At 28.8% G+C, this 19077-nt stretch overlaps 4 protein-coding genes across 8 annotated transcripts; 2 read left to right on the top strand and 2 right to left on the bottom strand.

The window, feature by feature from the left end:
- Positions 1–639: 639 nt before the first annotated feature.
- On the top strand, positions 640–6859 carry Accoas (acetyl coenzyme A synthase; the record flags this gene model as incomplete). Its single annotated transcript, NM_001160351.1, is given in 10 exon segments — positions 640–836; positions 2423–2549; positions 2643–2782; positions 3426–3541; positions 3994–4186; positions 4355–4488; positions 4547–4736; positions 4808–4997; positions 5068–5313; positions 5680–6859. Coding segments are annotated over 10 exon segments (1733 nt in total), but the record flags the coding sequence as incomplete, so codon positions are not given.
- A 3-nt stretch (positions 6860–6862) lies between these two features.
- On the bottom strand, positions 6863–10168 carry LOC100159666 (trimethylguanosine synthase). The gene is made up of 4 exons (XM_001950744.5): positions 9305–10168; positions 8888–9019; positions 8535–8836; positions 6863–7026 (listed from the first exon to the last, which is right to left on the bottom strand). Exons 1-4 carry the CDS (start codon positions 9501–9503, stop codon positions 6913–6915), a joined length of 747 nt encoding a protein of 248 aa, XP_001950779.1. The 5' UTR covers positions 9504–10168; the 3' UTR covers positions 6863–6912.
- Positions 10169–10327: 159 nt separating this feature from the next.
- Positions 10328–12846, top strand: Myeov2 (myeloma overexpressed 2 homolog). Its single transcript, NM_001163428.1, is given in 3 exon segments — positions 10328–10552; positions 12154–12214; positions 12430–12846. Coding segments are annotated over 3 exon segments (168 nt in total). The 5' UTR covers positions 10328–10480; the 3' UTR covers positions 12465–12846.
- Positions 12847–15664: 2818 nt separating this feature from the next.
- Positions 15665–18601, bottom strand: Gtsf1 (gametocyte specific factor 1). Of its 5 annotated transcripts, none has more exons than XM_016800249.2 (4): positions 18297–18601; positions 18131–18177; positions 17329–17468; positions 15665–17207 (listed from the first exon to the last, which is right to left on the bottom strand). In XM_016800249.2, the coding sequence occupies exon 4, from the start codon at positions 17190–17192 to the stop codon at positions 16818–16820; it is 375 nt and encodes a 124-aa protein (XP_016655738.1). In that variant the 5' UTR covers positions 17193–17207; positions 17329–17468; positions 18131–18177; positions 18297–18601; the 3' UTR covers positions 15665–16817.
- Between the last annotated feature and the right edge of the window lie 476 nt (positions 18602–19077).

Genomic DNA, 19077 nt, shown 5'->3' with positions numbered 1-19077 from the left:
AGTACGTTACACCGACATTTGTGTTGTATCCGTCTTACAAGTGCGTAACATAGCAAGTTTTGCGCTCAGCAGGTCACATTTAACTCTGTTAGTTTAAAAATTAGAATAAATTTACCTCTTATAAAAATCAAAAGTAAGATTGTTATCTAGGGCATTTCATAGGCTTTTTGTTGTACTTTAAAATTTAAAATTGTTTGTATATCTTAGAATACTCATAACTCGCTTTAAAATTAAAATATAACAAAAAGCCTAGAGATGCTCTTGATAATAATCTAATCTATAAATTTTATAAGAGGTAAATTCACTATAATTTTTAAACTAACAGAAGTTAAATGTGATCTGTTGAGCGTAAAATTTGTTATGTTACGCACTTGTAACACGGAGACAACAAATGTCAGTGTAAGTGTGTAACGTCCTCATAATACCTATATAGAATCACATTTCTATTTAGGTAGGTATATTGCTATTAATTATTATACATTTTTAATATAATATTCATGAATTGTTTGTATTAACGCTTAGGAATAAAGTCATTATCTATACCTATGTACCTAGTTAGATCTTAGTTCGGACAATAATTATTTATTAATTAATTAATATAAAATATCGCTAATTCATAAAATGTGTTTTATTTGTTTAGGGAAGGCAATGATCCGGAAGACTATAGCAAAATCACATATAAAAAACTTTTAGAGGAAGTTTGCCGGTTTTCAAATGTATTGAAATCTAAAGGCGTAGTTAAAGGTGACCGTGTCGCAATTTATATGCCAATGATTTTTGAGATCGTGATTACTATGTTATCGTGTGCAAGAATCGGCGCAGTTCACTCTATTGTTGTAAGTTCTAAACGATTTTTATAGACTATATTGGCTAAGATTGGTCGACAGGGGTATTAATTTATGTACGTACCTAATAGGATAATATATAGTATAATATACATGGGTAATTTATCTTAATGGATGCGTATTGGCATATTGTTCGGGGCGTTTGGGTAATATGTAGATAGGTACCTACTAAATATAATGATTTTTCGTAAATTAAAAAATAACAGAACACAAAAACATATTATACCACAGAACAACACATGCTAGTATAGCAAAATCAATCGATAAACGTTGGGTTGGATTACTGTTATTAAGTATGAGAATGTAAGATCCTAAAATATACTAATGTCAAACAGAAAGAATACTGAATAGCCATTAGAAACGAGGTACCTAATACCTATAGGTATGGTCGCAGGGGCGGCTCCAGGGGGGGGCCCTAGGGGCCGCGGCCCCCCCAACGCCTGTATTTATAAAAATATATATTGTTAAAATAAATGCATATTAAATTATTATAATATTGTCATATGGACTATATGGGTCATAGAGGTATGACGGTGTATACGATTTACCTGCTGGGTAAATGGAATAAAAATAGACGACTTGAATTTGTGTTGTAAAAATGTTTGTTTTCTTTTTGTTATAAGATTTTGTGAAATTATAACTTGGCCCCCCCCCTAACCAAGGCTCTGGAGCCGCCCCTGTATGGTCGTATAACCTAGTCATATTATAAACTACAATATATAATAATATATATGTTCAATGTTCACCGTACATCTGATAGACCAACCATTGAATCGATTAATTTAACTACCTACCTACTGATAAGTAGTTGGTAATTCATTCGTTTTTCACTTGCAAATACCGTCGTATATTGGTGTTGAGGTATTTTCTAGGAATAGTTGGATGGATTCTATGCCGAAATATCCATTTGGATGGTTCGTGGATATTTTTACCGTTTGATATTTTGATATAATGATATTTAGTTGGATACTTGGATGTATAACCTACCTAATCAGCTGACGAAATGGGACCTATAAAATGGGTCATACATAATATGTATATTATACATAAGGTACCTGGACCGTGACAGAAGGATTCAGTCATGTTAATTTCGCCAACCAAGAACATACATCACATAGTGTCATACTGTAAAGTGTTAACAAACCAGTCAGATTATATAATAAAAAAAACAAAACAAAAAACGAATAGGTTTTTACAATTTTATTGTAATACGTGAAATTGCACGTATATAGGTACAAGAACACAACATTTAATCTGCAAATATATTGAAAATTATTAATTATTTTATCTCTTATTCATATGTTCAAGCCTATATTATTTCAAAAATTAAGTTTAAAAGATTTATTGCCTATTAGTATTCAAATAAAAAATACTTTCCTCAATAAATTAGGTAATTGTTTTCGAAAAATGTATCACATACAAGACACAGCGTTGTTACAATTAATGAATAAATAATAATAACACTACCTAGTTTTAATTGTTTAATATCCAGTATTAATTCATTAAGTTCTCAGGTCTATAAACTTTAATAATTACCTACTTTATATAGTTCATAATCTTATATTTTTGGGTATTAGTTCGCAGGATTTTCATCCGATTCGCTAGCAGAGCGTATGGCCGACTGTAAGTGCAAGGTCCTTGTGACAGCTGATAGCGTATACAGAGGAGACAAATTGTTAAACATTAAAAGCCTATGTGATATTGGTAATAAATTAATAGATGCCTACGACCTACGTGTATATTAATTAAATTGCATTATAAACAAATAACAAATAAATATATATTTCCACGTTCTAGCGATGGACAAAGCCAAGAATTTTGGCCACGAAGTTTCAACTTGTATTGTAGTTCGTCACTTACCGCGTCTTTACAGATCCATGAACACATCTAATGGTACAAACGGGTCTAACTCCGACATCATAGATCTACATTCAGACGTACCTACATATACTCGATATAATATTAAATTATAATCTGACGTTCTCGGTAATATGTGCAATTTGGAAATATGTAGGGGCTAATTTCTCCCCCGGTCCAAAAAAAAAAAAACAACAACAAAACAATAGTTTATTTCATATTCATTTATCAATTATCATGTTATAATTAAATAACATTTGTTTAATCCCTGTTTCGTGTGTTGTGAGTACTTACAAGAGCTCTGCACGGACCGGGATTCGCCTGACCCGAAGTCTGGTTGTGATGGTTCGGACCAGAAATTCAAACACTGCTCGGGTTGTAGAGCCTAATTCAAAAATCAATACCTACTCGGGCCACCAATAAAATAATTCGGATCGAATATCAGATTATAGTCACATAAAAATAATTTTGGATCGGGTTGCCATTAGACGTTCGGTTTAATATAATATACCGGGTTAATTTTCGGATTATCTAGTAGGGCTAGATTTTCGAATTCGGATCAGGTCGGATCAATTTTGTGTTAATCGATCGGGTCTGTAACAGGACTTTTTTTAGTATGATCAAGGTTATAAGACCTACTTCCTACACTTCAAATTGCGCCTATGCGATTACCGACAAATTAGGTATATAGAAAATATAGGTAATGTGAGTCTTGTATTTTAGGTGCCATGGACTGATGGACGAGATTATTGGTGGCATGATGAGATGGATGATGTAGAACCCTCTTGTTATCCAGTCTGGGTGTCTGCAGAAGATCCACTATTTATGTTATACACGAGGTTTGTAGGTACCTTTACTATAAAAATTGTTTTTATGTGTTTGCTAATTAGTGTATAGTTTACGAATTCTGCCGCTAATTACATTTTATTTATTCCTAATAGATTGCTGACTATGATAGTCAATAAATTAAATATAGGTACATTTGATGGTTATATTTTCAGGGTTCAAAGTTTTGAATTATTTTAATGTTAACTGCCAAGAATCGATTTTAAATAGTTTTATATTACTTTCCAGAGACCAATTACCTATTTATATTAAAAAACTAGGTACTTATTTTGTGTTACAAATTAAAATATTTAGGTTTAACATAATAGTTTATCACTATTATGGTCATCTATTTAAAATCTGAAATCTGGATTAAACAGAACAGTGAACACAATACATATAAACTAATAAATAAATGATTTAGAAATTTGTTCAAATTTCTATTATTAATAATTATTATTATTAGTGGATCAACAGGAAAACCAAAAGGAGTACTTCATACAACTGGTGGATACTTATTATACGCTGCTACTACTTTCAAGTATGTTTTTGATTACCACCCAGGGGATGTTTATTGGTGCACAGCAGATATTGGTTGGATCACTGGCCACTCTTACGTTGTTTATGGACCTTTAGCAAATGGGGCAACTTCAGTTATAGTGAGTTTTTTTTAATTTAATTATACACATCAGTTCGATCATTAAAAAAAATGTCTATTATTTTGAAAGTCAAACTTAGTAAATGGAAAATTGATTTGAAAACATCAAACAAATAAAATATAGTTGAGTATAAATATATTATAACTATTAATATTTTTTGAACTTTAGTTTGAAGGAACACCATTTTATCCAGATAATGGAAGATACTGGTCAGTTATTGAAAAATACAAAGTTACACAGTTTTACACTGCACCGACAGCCATTCGTGCACTTATGAAGTTTGGAGAAGAACCAGTGAAGAAGTATAGACTTAATTTAGTAACTTAGTTGCTTTAGTTATTAACTTGATTTTGTTTTTAGACATAATCTCGATTCACTAAAAGTATTGGGTTCAGTAGGTGAACCAATAAACCCAGAAGCTTGGTTGTGGTATTACCAACATATTGGTAAAGAAAGATGTTCCATAGCAGACACATTTTGGCAAACTGAAACCGGAGGGCATGTTATAACTCCACTACCGGGTTGTACACCAATGAAACCAGGATCGGCAGTAAGTATTTTACTATACAACTATAAGAGACCGTCCCAAACAACTACCAAGTAACTAACCGGTATTTATAGTCATTTCCGTTCTTTGGTGTTAAACCAATCCTATTGGATGAAAGTGGTAAAGAAATTGAAGGAGTTGGAGAGGGATACTTAGTTTTCAATAAGCCTTGGCCCGGTATAATGCGCACATTATTTGGAAATCATGAACGGTTCCAATCAGTTTACTTCAGCAAATTTCCAGGATACTATTGTACAGGAGATGGTATATTAAAATTAATGTTTGAACCTCAAAGTTCACAATTTACAGGAGAATAATTGATGTCTCATGGTAGGTGCAAGAAGAGATGAAGATGGATACTTTTGGGTGACTGGAAGAGTGGATGATATGTTAAATGTATCTGGGCATTTGATGAGCACTGCTGAAGTGGAATCTGTACTCACAGAACACCCAGATGTTTCTGAAGCTGCAGTTGTATCAAGACCACATCCAATCAAAGGAGAGTGTCTTTATTGTTTTATTACTCCTAATCATGGTGTGACTTTTACACCACAACTTTCATCCGAGTTGGTTAAAAAAGGTAAATTTTACATACAGTTAAATATTATAAATACAGGTATTAAGGAATTAAAACCACCTGTTGATATTCCACCTACTTGGTTATCATTAGTTACCTATACAAATAAAATAATTATGGGGGGGCGGAGTGGCCAAGCGGACTAAGGTGCCGGTTTGAAACCTGGACACGGGCGCACTTTTCTTTGGGCAGTCACCCGTGCCCACCCGGGCATGGCAGATACCTACGGGTGCCCACTAGGAAATTCTGCCAAACTAACAAACACACGTGTTTAAACCTACAGTACCCTCCCCCTCAGTTAAAAACCACCCAATGGCCTAAGTTGCTGTGGGTTATTAATAAATAAAAAAAATAATAATTATGCTTTAGTGAGGGAATCGATTGGGCCTTTTGCTATGCCGGACGTTATTCAACATGCACCAGGTCTTCCAAAAACTCGGTCTGGAAAAATAATGAGAAGAGTCTTACGAAAAGTAGCAATCAATGACAGAGAAGTAGGTGACATATCAACATTAGCTGACGAACATATAGTTGAAGAACTATTCAAAAATCGACCGGAGAAATCATAAAAAGTTACCAAGAAAAATATTATTTTATAATATTGTTTGTTGCAAACATGACCTACATATCAAATTGTGAATTTTTTTTGTCTAAGTCCTTGGTAGTATGTAATCAAAAAAGTTGTCTTAAACAATTCATTTAGGGTGACATATAGATGCTCGTAGTTTATTATAATGAATATTATGTACTTAATCCAATAGAATGATGCTCACCATCATAACTAATTGAGCTCATCTTTATTGTAAGTGAATTATATTCTGTACTCATTAGTTGACAGTTGCTTATAAAGTTATAAGTTAGACAACCAATGTTGTCAGTTGTTAAGTTTATTATTATGTTTAAACTTTAGTTATACGAAAATTATTATGATGATAAAAATCTGCTTTCTTAATTTTTCAATAAGAATTATGAGCAATTATATCAACATAAAATAAATGTACCTAAACGATTGCAGTCGTAGTATTTTGTAAGTGTTACTGTTATAATATAATAATCGCGTGGACGATTCAAATGTAAGAATCATTACCTAACTTCTATTTACTATATTTACTAAGTACCTAACGCTACCATCCTCTCCAATAATTATTTTTACAATAAGAAATTGAATATAAATACCTACCTATTTATAGAATGTCAAATTTATATATATAATATACTATGTTTATTGTTTATGTAAAAATGTTTCTGTTAAGAAATCAAAATGGAACAAATGATATCAAACTAAAGCACAAAACAACCATTTATTTTTTATTTTACGAACTTTGTAATTTTAATTAAAATATGCTTACAGGAATGAACATCATAAAATTAAAGTTAAGAGTATCACATACACTTATGCAACACATACATATCATTTTAAAAGTTATTTTATAACAGTAAAAATTGTTAATCATATATTTAATCTATTATATTGTAATGTGTAACCAATATTGTTATATAATTTGAATAAATAAAGAAAAAAAATTATCAATACAAAATTGATACTAAATTTTGATTTATTCATGAATTATATATTTTATTATTATTTATTTGTCTTTAATACTAATTATTGGTAGTAATTAAATCCCCATAATACAATGTTTTTGAGTTCAGTCTATTGTTCAAGTAATTACTTTCTATTTCCGCCAAATTTCCTGGGCCAGCTAAAGATATACACTAAATGACAAAATAGATTTAATTAATACATATACATTGGATAATACAAATATTGACATACTATTATATTATATAATGTAAATCTTATCAGAAATAAATTGAAAACAAAAAAAATTGCTCTTATATAAAGTGTACCTCTCTTTAATAGACAATAAACATAACTACTCATGAATAATTTCTCATTTAGTAATAAGATTATTAGTAGGTTATCAAAATGTATCACATGAACCATTTTAATTTACATATTATAAGAACCAGAGACTGGACTCAAGCCGAAAATAAGTGGTTCTAAGACCATAAAGTCCCTAAAATGTTGGGAACCCAGAACAAAGTTTAAATATCTTCAAATAACTGGAACCAAAAGCAACATTTTTAAATGTAAAAAATAAAAGTGCAAGTAGTTATTTAATAAACAAAAATTAAAACTTAGTGATTAATTTCTTGTGAAATCTTATAAATTATGTGAGTACAGTAGTCTCGCAAATTCAGACTTGATGAGACTCCACCGTATATTTATATTTTATTTTGATAATAACATCTATAATATAAATTATTATTTTATGTGTCAAAAATTATAAATTAAAGAAGAATATATTTTAAAAGAAAAAATATTTGAATCTTTAAATAGGTATCATAACATTCTAGTTACTAGAACCCTAACCTTAGCCCTTAAGAGGACGCTACACAGACATTTGTTGCCTCCATATTACAAGTGCATAATATACCAAATTGTCCAAATTTTATGCTCAGCAGATCAAGTTTAGCCCCTTTAATTAACAATTAGAGAGAATTGACATCTTATAAAAATATGTAAAGGTAAGATAATCTAGGACATCTCATAAGATTTTTGTTGTATTTTAATTTTAAAGCAAGTTATGAGTAGTTTAAGATGTACAAACAATTTACTATTTAAAAAACTCATAACTCACTTTAAAATTAAAATATAATAAAAATCCTATGAAATGCCCTAGATTATAATCTTACCTATACATTTTATAAAAGGTTAATTCACCCTAATTTTTAAACTAACATAACTAAACATGATCTGCTGAGCGTACAATAGCAATGTTACGCACTTGTAAGACGGAGACAGCAAAAAACCTTAAAATGTCCGGTTAAAGTAAACCAACCGAATTCTGCTGGTAATAAAATCTGTTATCGGTTGGTTAGCATTGATTGACACTTTACAGGACATTGTAAGAACGGTCCTAAATACAACTATTAAGTACTGGTTACATTTAATAACTGTGTATTCAAATTAAGATTTAAATACAGTCGACTCTTGGTAACTCGAACCTTGATAACTTGAAATTCTCGACATCTTGAACAAATAAAATTCCCCTTCAAATAACAATAATACATTGAGATATTGATAACTCGAAACTTTTAGTAAGTAGAATTTTTTTTTTCCCCTTGAACTTCAAGTTACTGAGAGATGACTGTATTAGCAATAACAATTAGTTAGATTAAAATATAATATATTCATTTTCAGTTAAAATTTAACATACTTGCTTGTGTTCAATATTCTTTGGGAGAAAGAATGCAATATTTTTGGTTATCTGACGTGTTAATTCATATAGGTGTTTACCACCTCCATTATTCGGCATTATATCATCAATGTTAAAAGTTGTTTTTTGTGAATATTTAGGGCCACCCCATGGTGGGGCTAAAAATACAACATCCGCTTTTAAAGTAGGAGCTAAAGCATAATAATCTCCAATTATAAATTCTATGCGATCTGATACACCATAAACCTTGGCATTATTTCGTGCAAGTTCTATTTTAATCGGATCAATGTCTATTGCAATAACTGAAAAATAGTCTCATATAATGAATATATTTTAAAAACAAGTCCACCTACCCTTTTTACTAGTTAATGCAAATTGAATGGAATTGCTTCCAGCACCACAAAATCCATCAATTATCAGATCACACTTACACCGCTCAGCAATCATGCGACTTATTACTTCTGGTGTCGCTGAATACCAACTTTCTAAAAAATAATAATGTTATAATATACAACTAAAAAATATTTCTTTCTATAATTTACGTGAAAATTATATTTTTACTATATATATCAAGTAAATAGCTGTAAAAAATATTGAATACCCATAGACCTATTAGCTAAGTTTGTAGGTCTAAGGGAATATTGTTTAAACCTGTTTTATTATCACAGTTTCATTTTTTTGAAGCTCTTCTTTACTCAGTATAACAATATCGAGACAAAAATATATTTATTGAAATTATGCAGGTAATAATATTGTAATTTTATGCTTACCACCGTCTAATTTAATTCCTTGGTCATATTTTTTAAACAACCTATATCTAGAACGCCAATATTTTAACAATGAAGTGTCTTTCTGTATTTCAGCAGGTAATCTTTTAAAAAGTTTTGGATCTAATCTTTGACGCTTAGTAACATTTTTCAATTCTCTTATTCGTCTACGTTTGTTTTTAAGAATTCCATCACTACCCATGATTCAGATTTAAGAGAAAACAATTCAAAACACAAATTAAACCACAGAATATAATATTAAATTTATTCTGTAGACTGTAATTAATCTTTGGTCAACTATACAGAATACTATACAGAATAGATTATAGAATCATGGAGTAATTTATACAACTTTGTTAATAGAACTAGTAATGAACTATAAAAAAATTCTGTAGTCGGTAAAGTTATTTGTGAACGGCGATACTGGAATTCTTGTTATAATTTTAAAATTTATATTATCATGGAGTACGGACTATTTTTTTTTTTTATAAGATATAATATTTTTGTTATTGGAAGCGGTGATTTTCTCTCTTTGTCTAACAAGCGGAATTTAGACATGTACTCGTTTTCATTCCAACGTACCGATTGATCTACTGAAGCGATAAGAATTCTAAAAACATAATATTTGAATTTGTCGTCAAGTCTTCTTCAGATTAGACTGTCTAAATATATTTACTATTTAGCTATGAACTTTCCCCAATTGATTTAATCGCCCTAAATGTCAAACAAATTCGTACTAAAAAAGGAAATGAAATATTTAAATTTTTGGAGTAATCAAAATTAATAATCAGGAAAAGTCGATCTCAAGTAGAATTGACGACCAAGTCAAATCTGTTTTTAGAATTAATATACGAGACATATTATTAGGTTTATTTATTATTCTCATTATTCATAATGAGAATATTAGCACAGAACAATATAATATTATCTTAAAATATAAATAATAATAATAATATTAATCTGTGATAGTAATGATATGGTATTTTCAATTTTGGCGAAGGGTACAGAACGAGAAGTCTGTGGCACACTGGCACCGATTACAGAACTACACTCTACAGAAGTGATAATACTGTCAACGAGTAACGACCATCACTATTATATTTTATTGTTCTCATTCCTCAAGCCAAAAACACAACACTAAAGTCCTCATACATTAGTTATTGTAATCGACAATTTAACATGAAGCCTGTAGTAGCTGCCGATGAAATGTTCCCGGAAGGGACCAGTGCCATAATGGACTTGGACGATGAGGTAATTTCAATAAATAATTATAAATAAATGTTATATAATATATACAGCGTGATTCACTAAGCATGCTCAGTGCTCACTCCCTTTTTTCTTCAATAATGCAGTTATTCAAAATCTGATATCTAGAATTTTTAAATACCTATGTTATAATACCGTATTTTAAAATTCTTGAGAATGTTTGTAAACCTTAGGAGTATCCTATAGAGATACTTCTGTTTTTGGCTAAAATGCACTTTACCAACCTCCTCACGATTTACAATTTTTTTTTCAAACTACTTACTTTTTTATGCTTAAAACCATGGTATACATTTCTATTCTATTATTTTAAAAGTTATAACCTTCCAAAGATTGCGATTTTACGTTTATGTGCTTGCGCGAACGCTACTTGACTGCTATGTGCAGCCCCTATAACAAATTTTAACTTTTTTTTTTTATACAGGTAACCATTAGGGCCAGTTGTTCCGTCTACGGTTAAACTTCGATTAAGCTTAATCAGCTGATATAACAGATATTTAACCGGGCAAATTCGGCCGATTAAACTCCGGTTAACTTTAATCAGAGATGGTACAACTGGCCCTTAGCCTGTCATCTACCTAAAGATAATTGCTTTTTAATAACATTGTTTAATTCTGAGACCTACCCAAGATGGTTTTCTGCCGATGAAAAATGTAGCATAATGATTACTTATGGAATATAATAATATAAACCGAAAACTTCAATTAGCTATAACTTTGAAACTAAATTTGTGCGCCAAATTCTGATATCACAAATTTTTTTTCACCCAATAAATTACTAATTTCCACAACTTGTTAAAATACAAAAAAAAAATTTTTATTTGCTATAGGCGTTGCCCGTAGCAGTCAAGTAGCAAACTTTGGAAGGATAGAACTTAATAATAGTTTCCGGTAAAAAAATTTACATCATCGTTTTAAGCATAAGAAACAAGTCATTTGAAAAAAAAAATTGAAAATTGTGAGGGGGTTGGTAAAGTGCATTTGTTCTATGTTTTTCAAACGAGAACCTCTCTTTCTACTGTTTAATTATTTAACAAAATGTTTTCTGAAAATGATGATATCAAAATCAAAATTGGAATTTTCTGAGTTATTCAATTTTGTGTAATAAGTAAACAGGTCTATGATAATGGGTTTGGGAGATATGGGGATATGGTAATTCAAAAATGTTGTAATTAAAATAGGTATTTATAATTTTTAAAAATGGTATTATTATAAAAAAGTTATATTAGGATACTAGATTCAATATTATATTGCTTAATAATATATATATCTGTTTCATATTTTTGTAAATCATTTTTAAAGACTATTATCCTTAATAAAAACATTTCAATAATTGAGAAGCTACTCGTTTGCATTTTGAATTAGATAAATATACATTTTCAAAAATAAATTTGCACTTAATAATTTAGAGTGAAGGGTTTTATTTGAAAAACAGAAGTTTGTATCTCCACAGGATACTCTGTAAGTACCTATAGTAGTACAAATCTAATTTGTTGTATGAATAAATCCATTATCAAATGAAAAAATGGAGGTGAGCATGCTTAGTGAATAACCTGTACATCATTAAATTAATAAATGTTTTGTTCTTAGACAGGAAGCAATGTTATATTTGAAATGAGTGACAAAAGTCTACAAGCTGATTTTTATAATGGTATGTTATATGTGTTATATGAACACATTCTAATTTAAGATTTATCTTATTTTTTTGTTATTTTAATCTGTAACACATAATTTTCAACAGTTAATAATACAATTATTAATCTTATAAAAATATTTAAATATATAATGATACATTTGTACACAATACTCCAATAACCACACCTATCCTATTGTTTTGTTTATTAATGGACTGCTTGTGTTTTACAGATTTTAATGATCTTAACGACGATGATGATTTTTAACATACAAATGTTACCTCAAGAAAAAAAACATCCATAAACTACTTGATTTATAATAACAAATAATGGCAATGTGATTGTAAAAGTATTTTTTTTTTTTTTTTTATATATTTTCGCATTATGTCAAGTATTTGTTATATATTTTAGTATTAAAAATATTAAGATATTAATTTTAGCTATATTTACTTTTTTTCATCACAAATATCTTTATATTATAAATTATAATATAATAGTGTTCTAAAGTACAATTAATTTAATTTTACATTTTTATATCCATCATTATTATTATTATTAGTAAAATATACAAACAATTTACAACTTTAAAATGTTCATTTACACAACTCGCTTTCAAATTAAAATATAATAAAAACCTGAGATTCATTAGATAATATTCTTACTTATACATCTTATAATATATCAATTCACTCTAATATTAAACAACAGTTAAATGTATTATTCAGAATGTACAATTTGCTAAGTAAAGCGTATGTAAGACAGAGACAACACATATAGATGAAGGTGTGTAGCGTCCTCTTAAGTCCCAATACTAAATACAAAAATATTTTAAAAATAAATATAATTAACATAATAGGTATTATGTATGGACCAGAAAACACTCTAAAGTATATTTTCGTGTTTCTTTAACTATACTAAAAAGATTTTGAATGAATAATAATTTTAGCAACTAGAATCTAAATACAATAATATAAAATTGTTGAATAATATTGTAGAATACTACCATCAACAATTGTGTAACCAGGGGAGGGGGTTTAAACTTCAAAAGGTTCAAACCCCGCCTCTTGGCTTGAAAAAAAAAAGGGAGGACGTTATTGTCCTATCCATTTCTTATGATCTATGATTAATATGTGATGACAATAATAGATAAGGAAGAAAGCATTAAAAGTTTGGCAGAAAAGTATAGTGAAGATCTTCAATATAGTCCTAATTCAGTAATTGGAGAAGTATTAACGCAGACACAAAAGTTTGTTGGAGCAGAAAACCCAAAAAATGCTTTGGAAGCTCTTATAACATGTAACCCACTAATTTTACCAGCTACACTTTCCGTAACTACAGCAAACAGTGAAAGGTCATTTTCTACCTTAAAAAGACTTAAGACATACCTCAGAAACACTAATGGAGAAAATCGACTAAATAGTTTAGCATTACTAAATATCATAATAGTTTTAACTACAGATGAAGTTCTTGATGACTGCTAAAGTCTCAAGAAAAATAATGTTGTTATAACTTATACCTATCGACAATTTTTTTATGCAACTATGAGTATAAATGAAAAATTCAGTTAGTAAGAATAATACTACCAACTATTAATTATTAATTTTTATACAATTTTTGTTTATATGTGCCCCCACCATCCTTGATTATGTACAATGATCAACAATAAAATAATATTAAATAATAATAATTTATAAAATGTACACAGGCTCAAGTATGTTTCTATACAATTACAATTATATAATTCTATAAATGTATAAGTATATTATGATGTAGAGGTATACACAGCGGTGAAGTCTGAGTATTGAAGTAAAATAGGGCGTACTAAATTGTGCTTAAACTTACTTATCAACTTAAAATGTACCTAAATTCGAAAAATAAGAGTATAAAAATATATTAGTTATATATATTATAAGATTTTATGAAGTTGACATAGATGAAATAAATTGATATCGAAGTGGAATACCGTTCATTATGTCTAGTTTACCATCAAGTGTATGACAAAACTATTGAAACTGGAGTAACTGGACTTTTAAAATTAAATGAAGTATGTTCATGATATCATGAGACATTGTTTCTTTGTATCTAGATTTATATACTTTGATTAAAATATTTTATACACTTCCAGTCAGCAGAGCAACTGCAGAAAGTAGTTTTAGCTGTCAAAAACTTCTCAAAACATGCCTTAGCTCAACTATAACTGAAGACCGGCTAAGCAAATTTGGCCATATTGGGCATAGAAAGCAACATAGCTCAAACGATTGATTTTGATAACACAATAAGTACATTTGCACTAGTGAAAAAGCGCAGAAAATTATTGTAATGTTTTAGTTTTTTACTATTATTTTCATGTAGGTATTATAAAATATAAATTTTTATAAATGTATTATTTTTTACTTTTGTATTGTATTAGAATTTAGAAGCACTTTCTATATCTCTTGTGAAAATGAAATCAGTCATTGAAAACTAAAATAAAATAATAAATATATATAATCCCTTCTTAAAATTATTTAAACATTTCAGGTAAATTTTTTAATTGAATGTAAATTTTAATGCAACAAATACAAATAACAATTAATTAAATATAACTTTACTACTAAAGCTTTTAAGTAAATTTTAAATTTTACTTAAAAATTTATTATGACTCATGTGATATAGTATATTGAATGTTGGTATCAAAATGTGATGTAAATAACTATAATAAGGTAAATCGTGAACGCATTGGGCAAATTTGTAATACTTAGTTGGTTGAAGTTTCTACACAGTGGCCTCTTGTAAGTAAGGCAGACCCACAGTTCTAAAATCCTGGGTACACCACTAAATTAATATAACATTTTAGAGACTTGTAATTGAAACATACATAGAAATCAGATGGGGGGAATTGAGGGGCTCGGCCCCCCAAAAAGTCCGTCAAGCCCCCTCCTTTTTTTTTAGTTTTATAGGATCAAAGCTCCTTCGCTCAAATTGATGTTAATGCCTATGAATTGTAAACAACTTGTATGTAATATTTTGTGTAAGAATAATTGTTGTCATAAACTTGACATTATACTATTTCATAATTATTAATGTTGATTATCAATAGCGTTCCATGACCTAAATAATATTAAACAATGGCTACACACATTTGTCAACCTGAACAAATGTAGTCATTAAATGATAGACTGAACCATAAATTTTAACAATTATAATATTATACATTTATTGCTCACTTTTCCTATTTTTTTAAAAAAATAAGTGGAAATAGTGAGTATTATTTTCATTTAAGTGTTTTTTAATCAAAAGAGTAATTTTTAATATTTTCACTTGTTATTTAGGTATGTTTATTACTTACAAGTTATAAAATAATATCAATAAAAACAATTATTTTAATATTAACAGTGTTATACTGCTATGTGCGCATTTCATAGAGGTATTAAGTTGATGGGTCTATGGAAAATTTGAATTTCCCTGATTAAAATAAAAGCGTTCTATTTTTTTTTTTTTTTAGTGTTATAATAATTGGTAGGAATAGTACATGACAAAATAGATCTATTTTGTCATGGAATAGTATATCTACCAGTTAGGCTGATGTCTAAAGCATGTTCACCTAATTATTATGCTTAAATTAAATACATTTAAATTTTGATTTTTGGTATTTTTGAATACACAGATCCAGACCATATTTAAAGTTATAAAAAAGAGTAAGGAAATCAATGACAAAGAAGCAAGAAAAAGTGAGCCCATTCAAAAAATATGATAAATAGTAAGTGATTGGAGACCCTTAAATATTATTTACATCAAGTCAATTTCTCTGTAGAAGTGGCGGGTACGGGTATAAAATAAAAACAGACACTTGAATATCTGGCACTCATTTTATTTTGTCTGCCCTTGCACTGGATAGCGGTGTATTACTATGTAAGCACTAAGCTCAGTTTGAACATAACATTGTTGTGATTCTTCAATATTTCAAAATTGTCTGTACATTTTCCTAAGGTTGAAAGAAATTAATGCAGAAATCAAAATAATGATTTCTTTAATTACCATCTAGACTTGAATTTTTAACTGCAAGAAACTTATGATACAGTTTTACTCAAAATAAATATTTAAAAACATTGTGAGAAGTAAGCTAATGTTTATTTGGATTCAATGAGTCTGGAGCTATTTAATACAATTAATTAAAATTACATTTGTTGTAAAAATGTCCATTAAAATAAAATAAGTAAATTAAATTAAATTGTCTTACAATGTTAAATTATTAGTGATAAATGCTGTAATAATATAGAAATAATGTTATGCAAAAATATATTATGCTGCATAACGTATGCTGTATAATATAATCTTATTACATAATGTATTAAATGAGAGCATATTTTTAAGTTAAAAATATACTAATAGAATTCACATACATTTTTTTGGCAGTTATTGTAATGATTATAATTTTAAAAAAAACTATTTGATGCTTTGAATTACTTGAAATTTTTTTTAAAAAATTGAAAATTTGATCAATGCCTGTAGGCATTTACTTCTATCCTTACAGTAAAAATATCATTAGCTTATATAATATTCAACAGTTTTTAATGGTGTTTAGTAATAAGTGGTATCAGTTGCATTTAAATTTAATGTAAAAAAAATGGATAAACAAAATTAATCCCAATAGGGTTCATCAATTGTATAATTATCAACATCATAGTTGTATTTGATATTCTCATTTCTAGCTTGTTGAGCTTGCACTTTGTATGGTTGCATTTCTTCAGCTTGAGCTGTCCTAGGCTTATGAGGGCATGTCTGTAGATGATTAGCCATTTCCTGTTTTTCTAAATAATAGTAATGTCCATAAGGGCATTGAACTTTATCCGGAAAATTCTTTCTGCACTTTAAAATATGATATGGCAACCTGTGACGTCGAAGTTTGTGGTTTGGATCTAATGGACATTGCACCATGTCCAAATAGTAGATACCAAAATCGACAATCTCACATGTGGATGGATCATCATTTCTTGAGTCTTGTGACGAAGACATTTCTTAAATAGTTACCTTTTGGTAAAATAACAAGTAGTTAGGTATGTAAGAACAAAAGTACAAAATTGTTTTAACCAAATAAACATTTGAGTAAAATAATGAACGACAAAATAACGTGTGCATAATAATTCCATACTCTGTTTGGTATAAGAACAGGCTTTGGCAGTCGAGTTGTACTCTTGTGGCCTTGTTCTGTGGCAATTCCTGACACGCCACCGTAGTGAGGATGGTATCTGATAATCGTGGAACAAAAACTTGTAGCCACCAAAGCCTGTTCTTATTTCAAACAGAGTATAGATTAAAATCAACATATAATTTAAAGTAGTTAATTAACAACTGAGTACACTTTTAAGATTTAAAAATAATTTAGGCCTAATAAAAATTGAATAATATATTAGGTTCAAACTTAAAAACATAATAGAGAAGTTATATATAACAATTTACTATTAAATATATTTTTTTTTTTTTGATCTTAAGCCCGGCAACTATGGCCATTAGCTGTATTGGTTTTTTTGTACGTTTTATTGTCGGTAGGGGGGGGAACACGTGTGTGTATTAAATATTATATTAAACATAGAGCATGTGTTCTAGAGTAGTAGAGTACTGACACTTTGCATCCATCTGCTTGAATTCTTCAATTATAATTTATAAAAGGAACGAGATACCAATAAGATAATGAACAAAAAGAATTATTTATTTTATAAAAAGTTGTAAATAATTTTTAATCTTAAAATTCAGCAAAATAATGAAATAAAAATAAATCTTGAGGAAATTAAACAATGGTTCTTATTATTTAGTTATAATTGTTAACTATGTCAAGAAATATTATATAATATCATGTTAATTTATTGTATTAATCTGCTAAAACAATTATGTTAAATTAAAAGTACCTACCCCTAAATTAACATAAAATATTATAATAGGTATCATATTATTACTTTTCACAATGTTGCAATCAAAATGTGGATCCGAACTCCGTGCGATGCTGAATAAATAATGTAGATTTTAATATAATATTAGTTATACATTATAGACACTAGCAATAGTTAAAAAAAGAGACATTGAACAACTGAACATGTACAGCTGAAAAAAATAGTTATTTACTTATATTTATGTGGTAAAATTACAAATCACACAGATTTCTGTATAATAGAATTTCTGTATATGGAATACTTGCAAGTAGCAACAAGTACTGCTTCGTGGTAGTTGGACGTGAAAAAATATTATCACAGATTATATTATTAAATTTAAGTTTTATCGTATATCTTTAATCGTGGTCAATATATTATATTAATAATTAATTTATAAATTTAGTCCGTGATCGTGTTTATCATAAAGTAATTTATTACTTTATGGGTTTTATCCACAGGTATGTAAAATAACTTGATACCCGACTCCATATACAACAACATTATTAAATTATGATGCCCGACGCCATTTGCAACTTTGGCAATGTTTACATTTATTCATATACATATTTACTTATATATACATATATACTGATAATACTATTTTGCCCTAGTTGTAAATGGCTGCCAGCGTCATTGATAAGAAGAAGTCGGGTATCTAGTTATTAAACATATCTGTGGTTTTATCTATGATTTTATACATGGTCTTAGACAAGGTGTATTGATAAGGTGTCGTCACTTGTTTGAAAACTTGATTGAAAATTTTACCACAGACAGTCGTCACCACCGGAAGCGCTGTATGTCCTAAAGAGGCCGAAAAACGAACGCTTTTGTACACCAAAGCCATAGAAAATTGAAAATATATTATGATTTACCGAATAAAATTAAAATTTTTCATTGTATAATTACTTTTTGATCTAATTATTTGTATGCATGTATTTAAATAATTTCTTTTTATCAAATACAGTCATAATGTA

This window comes from Acyrthosiphon pisum, chromosome A1, assembly GCF_005508785.2.
Source record: "Acyrthosiphon pisum isolate AL4f chromosome A1, pea_aphid_22Mar2018_4r6ur, whole genome shotgun sequence".
NCBI classification, from domain to species: domain Eukaryota; kingdom Metazoa; phylum Arthropoda; class Insecta; order Hemiptera; family Aphididae; genus Acyrthosiphon; species Acyrthosiphon pisum.
This window is presented reverse-complemented; position numbering and strand designations above follow the sequence as displayed.